We start from the raw sequence: 12,011 nt of genomic DNA, 5'->3' as shown, positions 1-12,011 counted from the left end.
TTTTTTTTTTTTTTTTAAAGTTGAATTAAGATATGTATAATGACATTTCTCTAGTAATTGCATCCATTACAATAGAGAATAAGTAAGAGCTTAAAGCAGAATCTTGGTGCGTTCCTACTCTTACCCGAAAACCTTCTGTTACTCCTCCTACGCTTTTTACCCTAGTACAAGTGCCATCATCATACATATCTTCTATTATATTAATGTACTTTAATTTAATTTTAAAACTTATGTATAAATATCTAGAAAATATTTAATAAGCCTAATAAAGAAGCTATGGAACAAATTTTATACTTTTTATTGTCAATATTAAATCCAAAATTTATAAAATCTATCACATGGCCAATAAGATCATTAAAAGAAGCAGCAGAGTTTCGCAATGCAGTCACTACTATTATAAATGTAGGTATATTTTGAATTAATTATTATTTTTGTATAGAAATTATTTAGCAAATATTTTTTGTATTCAATGGGTTAAAAATAAAAAAAAATAATTAAAACTACTTAAATAGAACTAGAAATATTCGTTATAATTATTATTTGTAACTAAATCTTAAACTATATTTAAATTATTCAAGTAATAAATACATAATAAAAATTGATAAATTGTAGCTAATATTATTTAATACTGAAAATTTATTTAAATTATTAATCTTAACAAAAAAATATTTAACTTAATATGTCACAAAATGNTTAAAAATCGCTAATTTTCGAAAAAAATTTTACTTAAAACTGTCACAACTTAAACATAAATGACCCAATCAATATAATTTTTTTTTTTTATATAGATGCATGAAGTCTTTATCTATCATTTTTTTTTTTTAAATGGACCTTTTACCTACCTACAGGAAGAATTCATAATGACAACTTTATATTTCTATAACTTTTTGAAAAATGTATAAATCAACACAATTTTTTTTTGATAAGTACTATTTGTATTCTTCTTTTATGCAACATACTTTTTTTTTAATCGGACCCTTTCTCTTTATATATTATAAATATATTACACTTATAAATCTTAAAACTTGGAATCAGAATATAAATAAGGAAATAGGATATCACATATCATTTGAAATAATCCATTAATTAATAATTAATCTTAATTATTTTTTATGTGTAAATACTTATCTTTTAATAATAAGTAATAATAATAAAACATAGAAGTGATAGAAAAAGTCTAATTGCACATTTGAAAACATTGCGAAAAGTTTATTTAGAAAAGTATATTTTTGTTTCTGATGAAAGTTCCTTGTAGTCCAGTCTAAAATTTATAACTTTGTTATAAGTAACAAAAAGTTTTTATTGAAAAGTATTGCATCAAGCCCTTTAAATTTTTATACGTGTTTAAAACATAGAAATATACAACTATTTTATTATTTAAATAATATCTCCGTAAAAATTACAATATTAAATTATTGAAAATCAATTTCATACTAAATTTAATTACTATAATTATTATTTATTCATATATTTTAATTATAAATCAAATAACTTATCGGGATAAAATTAAGGGAATAAATAAGAGTTGTTGCTTTTGAAATAATCTACCAATTTCTTAAAAATTAAACACTATCTACAGATTTGCATCGAAGCGTGATAGTGATTGTAATCATTGTCAGATATCATTTATACTGGATCCAAGTTTGCCACGTCCCCACTGTGCTGGGTTTTTATGATGAAAGTTATTATGATATTTTTATGAGGATAAAATAAAATGTATTGGAAAGCTATTTATAAAATTAATTTTTTAATTTAATAATATTAATAAATTAAATAACTTTGTCAAATTACTTTGACAATCCTAACATTAAAATTCATTTTTCATTTTTTTGTAGGGTTTAGATGAGTTTACTTATAGAAAATCTTTAATAGTCAGTGGAAAAGTAAATTCTTCTCTATTAGCCAATCCTGGAGGTTCAACTTTTGTATTTTTTATGTATCAATTTTGTATATATGTTTTACGTTGTGATTTGGTCAAAAAAGGTAAAAATAAAATAAATATACCTAATAACTTAATGTAAAGTAATTTACTTTCTCTGACCTTATAATATAAATTGTTTAGTTAAAAGTAATTATAATTATGTGATTAAAAAATATAAATAAAAGTAATTACTTATAATATTGTGTAGAAAACTACTGTAATTATCAATGCTTAGATTAAAAGTTGCCTTTATAATACAATCTAAATATAAGCACACCTAGATTTATTATTACATTCATAATTTTACAAATTTATCTAAGATTTATATTGAATGGAATTGTCAAATAATTTATCTATTAAAGAAATTTTAAGTAAATTGCTATTACTAAATTTAATATACATAATAAATTGACATTTAGAGTTGCATAAATTGTTCCATGAATATATTTAAATTATCAAAAATTATTTTTATACAATTTTTCTTATAAATGGGGTAGTTATTACCCTCCCACTAATAGTATTATTCCAAGGGTGGCCAACATGACTATGTACGCAAGCAACATATATTAATGCTTATATATCAAGAGACAAATTATCTAATCAGTACTTTTATACCACAAAAATGGCGCGGTGGTCACACTAGTTGTTGACAAAACTCTAGTGTTAAGCGACCTATCGCCGTAGGTGAACGGATGGGTGACTATGCGTGCGCTTCTACGGTGGCTAAAAAGCACCATGTTCCCAGTGCAGAATGCAACGGGAAACCATTACATTTATCTCTCAGGATATACCATTGGTAAAACGACAAAGCAAGACCTTTAGAAGAAAGAGATAATAAATTTATAGAGTATTATATAATAAAAACATTTTTTTATAAATGTATTCAAAAAATAATAAAATTTTGGTTTTTGTAAATAATACCGCGAGACGCATGCATCTCGCAAGACGCAATTTGGCCACCCCTGCATTATACTGTTTGATCTAAAGTATAGACATATTAATTGAAATAGAAGAATGGTGATTTTTAACACATAAGTAACATTATTTTAACTATTACAGTCATTTACACATTGAAGATAAATAATTATGACAAATTTTTGACTTGTAGTAAATAACATAAGCTTTAATCTAATATATGTTTAAATATCTCAGTATATCCCGAACATTATCAAAAGTTAAGTTGAAAAAGTTGTAATTTGAATCTTCCCTAGGAGTAGGTAAAAAGTTAGATTTTCAAAAACTTAATATCAAATGAAAGGGAAATACCTAAATCATTTATAAAAAAAAAAAAGGTATTTTGATTCAAAATATATTTTACCAAATTATTTTTCCTCTTTCACTGTAAATGTTAGAAATCCCCCAAAAATTACAATTTTTAAAACTGTTCCGGAAATACTGTGTCTTTTAAATATATGTTAAATTAAAGCCTATATTACATACTATAAGTTAAAAAAAAAATTTGTCCTGACAACCTGTGCAAATGCCAGTTGAAGTTGAACAAAAAATAAGAATTCATTTTGCTTTTGGAATAATCTACAAATTTATTAAAATTAAACACTATCTACAGATTTGCAGCAAAGCGTTTTTTATGATAATAATTTTAGTCACTGTCAGATATCATCTATGCTTTTCCCAACTATGACACATCCACACTGTGTCATGACCCCATTTTGCTACTTTTTTTTTTTGTTAGAATTTTGTTTACATATAAAAATAATTGAAAAGAGATTCTTGACTTATAAATTTTCAAGTTATGAAACTCCAACAATTTGTATATACCTTAGTGATAATAATATTTATCGTAACTAGTTACTAAGTCTGACGTTAAATATTAAAGTTGAATTTCTAAAAATCAATTCATAAGGCTTTTTAAATTTTATTTTCTTCTGATGGAACTGTAACATACTTTCATCTAGGGTTCTAATAGTTTCTATATTGTTTCTAATTAAGGCTACTAAGGTTCTATGTAATTTATATCCTACTTGAAGGGCTGTTAACAGTTTTGTGACCAATAAAATATAAACTTTTAATTAACAGCAATAATAAGTTTTTATTCCTATATAAATATAATGTGTAATTATACCTAGTAATTAAGTTAACGAATAAGAATGAATTTCTTTGATAGGGGTAAAATATCAAGTGACTTCAAAGTATTTTAAATTAATTAAAATAAGCATATAACGTTTTATTTACACCCGTTCACTGCATACTCATAGTTAGGTTATAGGGTTGTTAATGCAGATAAGGCACTAGTGTAGTCATGAAGTGTTAATGTTGATAATATTCTGTCCATAACAGAACTAAATATTTACGCTTGAAATTTTCTCTTAACATTGTAATGTATATATAAACTTTCTATGATAAAAGTTTATCATAGATCAGTGGTCGGCAACCGGCGGCCCGCGTGGCTATTGAATACGGCCCGCTTTAAATTCTAAATCGACTAATTTAATTGAATATCATTTTGTATAAATATAATTGAACGTTGCGTTTTTGGTACGGGTATTTTATATAAGTCATATTATTATTTTAAGTTTTAGATAGTATTTTTTTGCATAATAAATAATGTAATTATAAATTTTTTTTTTTTATCTGGCCCGCGAACTCTTTTTAATTTGTAAATGTGGCCCGAGAATTAAAAAAGGTTGCCGACCACTGTCATAGATGATTGAAATTCTTGATGATCACTACTAACAAAAATAAATGTTCAACATTATTTTTGTTTTACATATGACCAAATGATTTTTGATAAATAGATCATTCTTTGTCTAATTTTTCATTAATCAGTTTTTTTTTTTAATTTTCTATTATGTACTATTTTAAGGTTTACCAGTCATAAATGAACCTTTATATAATGAAGATCCATATATAGAAAACAAAATACAGTTTTTTCGTAAGCTAATTCATAATGATTTTACTGAAGCAAATGAAAAAATGAATCTCACTGAAACTTTACATATAAATTTTACTAAAAAAGCTTTGTAAGTTAAAATAAAGTAGAATTTATGTAATGTCTATTTAAATTTTAAACTCATTAGAAAATTGAAGGAAATCATTCAGGAAAGTAAACAACAAATAAAAGATAATAAATCTGAACTTCAAACTATTATGTTATCAGATAATATTGGTAATAACAAGTATCCAAATTCCTAAGTTTTTTTTATTTATATTAATCATATTTTTACATTTTTCTAATGTTAGAAAATGAAGTTATTGAACTGAGAAAACAAAATATTTATTTGAGAACTAAATTTAATAAAAATCGATTAGTTATAGAAAATTGCATTACTTTGGCAAAAGTTATTTTGAAAAATTCAGAAATTTGGGATGCAGAAGATTTTAACTTTATTTTGAGTGTAAGTTCATCTAATATATAATATACTAAAATTATTTATAGGACTTAATATACAGAATGATTTTTTTATCATAACCTACTCAATTACTTACAGACTAAATATAATTTAAATATTTTTCTTTTGATTATCTTTAGTTAAACATTCTTGAATTATTAACTATGTAATACTTTTTAAATTCATCCCTTATGCCTTGTAAGGATGTCAACTTTGTTTTTTTAAATGTTATCAAATATTGTTTTTTAAATAAGTTCATAATTTTTTTAATTTAATGATAGCTATCTTAATGAAAATATATATTTATTTTTAGTTAAATAAAGAAATTACCAGTGGAAATAATGGGAAAACACATCTAGTAAAATTACTAAAAATTATTAAAAACAGTTTAGATGATTTTAATAGATGGTGTAACCATTTAGATGAAAAGCAAGAAGATATTTATAATATTGTGTTAGAAACAGAGAAAATAGCTGAAAAAATGTCTAATCAGCTAAAACAGTATAAAACAATAGCAGAACATATTAATGATGGGATTAACAATCTAAAACTTAATAACAAAAACTTAGAAGAGGAAATTTTTTGTGGTAAATATTATCATAAAAACTAACTACTTTATTTAAAGAGATATTCTAATCGAGTGGTTAACACTGTTGATGCATACTATTAAAGGTTTGATTTTTGGTAAAGGGTTGCTTTGTTTGCTAAGTAAAAAATGAACTAGTAATTGGTGTTGCCATCCAAATTTCTCACAAGCTACAGATTAAAAACTATCTTATTTTATTTAAAGTCTTCTCTTATAACATTTACATGTTTTACTATCTAAATTCTGGACAATATACATATTTTCGTTTATTTCAAATTAGTTTAGTATATTAGCAAAGAAGAGAATACTGATTCATATTTCTACTCATTTGTAACCCAGAGCTACTGAAATTGAAATGACCAATCACTTATGTTTCAGTAGGTGTTATATGTATAGTTTAAATTATTCAATTACTAATCTGGTAATTTAATCTAACCTTAAAGACATGACCATCACCAGTTGTAATTATCTCCTACGAACTTTCTCTAAATTTGAATACATCAGACTATATGTGCTACAATTAATGACAAATATTTAATATATAAATAATTTTTATTAAAAGGATTTACTCTACCTTGAAAAAAATGAAAGTATAGTGTTATACATTATGGTTCCTTATCTATCTAAAAAATATTTTATGCTATCATTATAATTTATTTACATTGCAAGTTAAATTTTTTTTTTATATAGATAAATATCTTGGAGAAATTAATCCTAAATTGCTAAAAGCCTATAAAAAATTACCTACTGTTATTTTGAGACCAAATAAAGTTGCTAAATCAAATATACTTGCAAGTAATGATTCCAGAAGATCAAGAAGATCAATTCTACTTCATGGAAGTAAACCATATGTTCAAAAAAGTTTATGTATTAATGAAATTAAAAATCTATATAACTCAATTATGTTGATTCAGAATAATCAAGTTAGTTATTACATTAATTCTTTAAATCTTATAGTTTTAATATTTATAGGTCATTTTTGTTACTCTATAATTTATAGAAAACTTCAAAATGTATCGTAGAACATTCGGTGACAATTGTTGATCAAAGTTCATTAAGTCAATTTTCTGCAAATGATCTACAAAAAGTAAGAATTGTTTTTAGTTTAAATTGAAATTTAGTATTATAAGATGGTTTTGATTACTATCTAACATAGTCATATTTACATTTGGTTTTTTTTTTTTTTTTTTGGAATGAGGGCAACAATATGTTTTATAACTTACTTTAAAAAATATAACATTTTTATCAATTTATAATTTAAATTGACACCATAATTTTTTTGTGTGGTATTGTTTTATTGCAAAATATACAATATTGCATATACAGGATTATAGTTTGGTATCAATAGATTAAACCCTTGGGGATTTTGCCTCCTACTATTTAACTGAACTAGCTTTGAGGGAAGGGGTGAATTCCTAGAACCTTATCCCTATATGTCACTAAAAATATGTATAATCATAATTATGTCTAATTAAAGACGTTACTAAAATGTGGTAACTTTTGCACCCTTTTAACTTTTAACATTTAGGTTCATATAATTTATTATTAGTTTAAAAAAAAATTATATAAAACATGCTATTTTTGTAACTCATATTTTATCAATGGTTATTGTTTATATTTTACAATTCTTAAACAGTAACAACATATCTATAGGGTATTAACCTACCTCTCTCTTTTAAGATAGCCTCACTATGCAATGAAATGTAGTTAAATTTTAGGTTTTTCAAATATAAATATTTTTAGAGAAGGTTTTCAGTATTAGTATCCATCCCATTAACAGTTTTGTAAAATATTTGAATATTTTTTTGTATTTTTACTGTGCTCTAAATTCATAAAAAAATATATTTATTCTATTATATTGTATTCTGAATACTTGGTTTTTACATTTTTTGAAATTGAATAATGTTAGCTATAAACCTACCAAATATATATAGTTAATAAATCTAGAATGTAAAAAAAATTGTTCTTTATTATTTCTTATATAGAGAACATTTCATCATTTATCAGTATTTGGGTATATTTATTTTAAGAATGCCAATATGTCATTTGTATTACGTAATCATTAAATTTTATTTATTTATGCATGATATGTATACAATATATTATATAGTTGATTTTTTTTTACCATAATCCGTTCAATTACTTACAGAATAAAAATAATTTTAACATTTTTTTTTGGTTATCTTTTGTTACATATATAAATATATATGTACATACAAACAAATATATGTGGGATTACAAATACAGGTAGCTAACAGGTAGGTGATTTAACCTAATAAACAAATAAAGTTAAAAATGTTAAAAATTCAATTATTATTAATTATTATAATAAAATGTCCAACATTTTATTAAATTCAAATTTTGTGTTCGCATTAAAAAGCAAAGTTGACATCCTTATAAGATATAATATATAAGGGATACAACAAACCCAACAATGATCCATGCCTAGCCCCATCAAAGGAGGAAATCAAACAACAAATCATAAGACTCAAGAACAATAAGTCAAGAAACCTCTGGCTGAAGATGTGGTTGGGGGGCTATCTATGTGGATTCAGGCAAAACACGTCAACAACGGACCAAATTTTTATAATTAGACAGCTATTCCAGAAAAGCTGGGAATATAATAAGGAACTCCATATAATCTTTGTAGATTTTCAAAAGACGCAAGACAGTATAGATTAAACTTGCAAAACCAAAATTTTGAAACATTTCCATTTCCCAAGGAAAATATTAAATTTAATTAAAGCTAGTATAAGACAGACTAAAGTAAAAGTCAAAGTAAGAAACACAACATCAAGGATGGTGGAGGTAAGAACTGGACTTAGACAGGGTGATGCCTTGTCACCAATTCTTTTTAATTTAGTACTAGAAAAGTGACCCAAGAAATGAATATTGGAAGAGATGTAGGAGTAATAATGAATAAAACTTGCTTAAGTCTGCTTGCCTATGCAGACAATATAGTCATGCAAGGGCAAGAGAAACAGGAAGTGGTAGGTTTATGTGAAAGGTTAATAGAATCTGCAAAAAAGGTGGGGCTAAATTTCAACACGGAGAAAACGCAGTACATGAAAGTTAGTAGGGAACTACTAGATAATGTTTCTGCAAAAGAAACCATAACAGTGGGTCAGTATGAGTTTAAAAAAGTGGAAGAATTCAAATACCTGGATACTCTTGTAACACAGAAAAATGAATGTCAAATAGAAATTCAACATAGAATCAAAATGGGAAATAAATGCTTTTATGCACAAAACAAACTATTGAACTCTAAAATTCTTTCAAAAGAGGCTAAAAGCCAATTATATCTTACAATCATATGACCAATAATCATGTATGGAGTCATGATGTAATGTTGGATGTTGCGATGGATGAAGGAGGATAGATTACATATCTTTGAGAGGAAGGTACTGCACAAAATATACAGAATTATATATGGTCAAGATATTCAAGGATGGAGGAGAAGGCATAACCAAGAACTGATGGAGATATTCAATAAACCAAATATTGTAAATGAGATCAAACGGAGTAGGTTTGAGTAAACAGGCCACGTATGTAGAAAGCAAGATTTAATGGTTCAAAGAGTGTTCCAAGAAGCAAAAGACCACTGTGGAGACCAAGACTACGATGGGAAAATGGAGTCAAAAAGGATTTCCTAAATACTAAAGGAGTGGTGTATGGTGACATGGATTGGAAGGAGGCAACGGAAAATAGAGAGGAATGGGGAGGATTTGTTCTACGGCAAAATGGTCTCAAAGGCCTTAAAAAAAAAAAAAAAATAAGAGGGATGAACTTAAAAAGTTTAACATAGTGAATAATTAAAAAGTAATATATAACTAAAAGTTACCAAAAAAAATGTTTTCAAAGTTATTTTTATTGTTAGTAATTAGATTATTTATAAAAAAAAATCATTCTGTATATAGGTTATTCTACTTAGTTGTACCTATGTATACTCAAATATTCCTGTCTCTGTAGAAAAATTAAATATTTTGTGTTTGAAGTTTTTGATAACTACTTTTTGGGGAAAACATTTTTGTCCAAACGTTTAGATCTTAATGTGAACATGGTGTCACATTTACACATGTGAAGTGAATCTTCCTTTTCTGTTCCACACTTCTTGCACAGTGGTGATTCTGTCACATCCATTGTGTAAAGATGTTACACTAAAGGTAATCAAATATATATATATATTTAAATTATTTTTATTCTATAAGTAATTGAGGTGTGGTTGTGATAAAAAATCACCTGTAGTATATTTTTAAAATTCTATTATTTTTGGACATAAATTACATTTATATTACATTTTAGTTTTTTTTTTTATTATTTATTTTGTAAATAACCTAGTCTCGCAATATAATTTATCTAGCACTGAATTGTCCAGTGCAGAATTGTTGTGACACTCAGATTTATTAAATTATTATCAAAATATATTTTTATTACCATTTAAGATCATATTCAGAATATCTTTCCAACTAATTTTTCGAATACTTATTCTTAATACAAAAAAAAAAAACTTTTTATAAGGTTGCAAATAACTATACTAAATAGATACCATGTAGGTCTTCCCTACAAAATTTTTTTGTTATAGCTACCTTTAAACAGTAATGAACTATTGTTTCAGTTCGCTCCAAAATTTAAGGTGGTTGAAAATAATGAATCTTCAACTACAATTGTATCAAAACGTTTTACTATTAATTATTATCAGATTTAAATCTACACTATTCCCCCCCTTCCAGGTTCCCACTATACAAACCAACACTATACTGATTGTTTGTATACTGAAATTATATTAAATTTAATTCAATTTATTTCAAATAAAATAATTGATGATTTGGAGTTCTCTATTTGTTCAAATCTGATTAACATTAAAAATGAACTTAAACAGTGATGTATAAAACATAATTGGTCTATTTATTTTTAAACTCTTCTTTTAATTAATTTAAATATAAATAATTAAAAATTATCAAAGTATTGTCTAAAATTACATAAATAATCTACCTGGCTACTTAAATGTTAGTTACTCAGGATAAATCATAGTTTAATTTTTTTACTTTTACTAGCCTTTTAAAATTCTGTTGCATTAAGCAAGTATCTATATCATAACATGGTACTCTGGTGTTTGCTTTGACCTAAACAAAAGTATAAAAAAATTTAATTAACTCAAGTTAAATTTTTAAGTACTTTAATATTTTTTACTTAGATACTTGATGGTCTCAATTTTTATAATAATACAATATTTTTATAACTTAAAATTTTAAATATGTTATAATTTTTTTAGAATCAAACAAAGTGTGAAGCTTTTAAGTTACAAAACCATGTTATTAATTGTGAACTAAATAAAAAAGAATCATCTCATCTTCATAACATTAGTCAATTTAGAGAAGATGAAGTAAAAAGTGTTTCAATTTCTCGAAGATCTATTGAAAATATAAAACAAAAATTTATTAGAATTAAAAACCAATCTCATATGATGAGTACAATTCCACATTCACCACAATCTCCTAAAAAATAAGGAATGTGTAAAAAATATTTGTAATACAGCAACATATTAATATTGAATATGAATACAACTATATTTATTATACTAAAAATATATATATTTTTTTTAGTTTTATATAACAGATTTTGATAATAAAGCTTATGTTTTAGAAAATACTGAAATTGTGCTATTATGATATCATTTGTCATAGAAATGATATTATGAGTATTTTGAGTTATATGATTTTACAATATCCACACATTTATCTAAAAATGAATGCATTCACATTCATAATTTTTTTTTTTTCAAATAAAATATATTTATGTAACTTTACAAAAAAAAAAAATGCATGTATGGCATTCATAAAAAAATCTCTAGTTTTAGTTTTTACAAAGTTGAGTATAAATTACTCATGTACTCAGACCTATAGGTCCATTTTGTCCACTTCATATTGAATTATAGTTCTTTGGTTATATCGCGCGGAACTCTCTTTTTAAAACTAGACTAAACTCCGTGAATTATTTATTGAAAATCACGATATACTCGTTGAGAATGCTGACGAAGTAATAGAAAATTATTATCAACTTTAATAAATTCAAAAGTATCATTGAATTCTCCAAGTTCAAAGATTGCAAGGATGATTTTTCAGTAGAACTTTTAGAATATTTTTAAAAATTAATG

General features: G+C 24.8%; 1 protein-coding gene across 4 annotated transcripts in view; it reads left to right on the top strand.

Annotated features, from left to right (window-relative positions):
- The window catches only part of LOC126906343 (uncharacterized), a 14,413-nt gene extending 2,919 nt beyond the window's left edge, over positions 1-11,494 (top strand). The window contains exons 2-11 of one of the 4 annotated variants that reach the window (XR_007704225.1): positions 247-402; positions 1,836-1,983; positions 4,746-4,902; positions 4,960-5,048; positions 5,123-5,277; positions 5,585-5,858; positions 6,548-6,780; positions 6,858-6,944; positions 9,775-10,020; positions 11,130-11,248. Coding sequence is in view for 2 of the 4 variants with exons in the window: in XM_050686911.1 (XP_050542868.1) it covers positions 247-402; positions 1,836-1,983; positions 4,746-4,902; positions 4,960-5,048; positions 5,123-5,277; positions 5,585-5,858; positions 6,548-6,780; positions 6,858-6,944; positions 11,130-11,363 (1,533 nt within the window). In the remaining 2 variants the exon portion in view is untranslated. Of the gene's footprint in view, positions 1-246; positions 403-1,835; positions 1,984-4,745; positions 4,903-4,959; positions 5,049-5,122; positions 5,278-5,584; positions 5,859-6,547; positions 6,781-6,857; positions 6,945-9,774; positions 10,021-11,129 lie in introns of all 4 variants that reach the window. The other 3 variants (XR_007704227.1, XM_050686911.1, XM_050686924.1) reach the window with 3 other exon arrangements.
- Positions 11,495-12,011: the final 517 nt, after the last annotated feature.

This window comes from Daktulosphaira vitifoliae, unplaced genomic scaffold, assembly GCF_025091365.1.
Source record: "Daktulosphaira vitifoliae isolate Bord-2020 unplaced genomic scaffold, ASM2509136v1 Scaffold_1, whole genome shotgun sequence".
Taxonomy (NCBI): domain Eukaryota; kingdom Metazoa; phylum Arthropoda; class Insecta; order Hemiptera; family Phylloxeridae; genus Daktulosphaira; species Daktulosphaira vitifoliae.
Note: the sequence above shows the minus strand (reverse complement) of the source record. Positions and strands in the feature narration are given on the sequence as shown.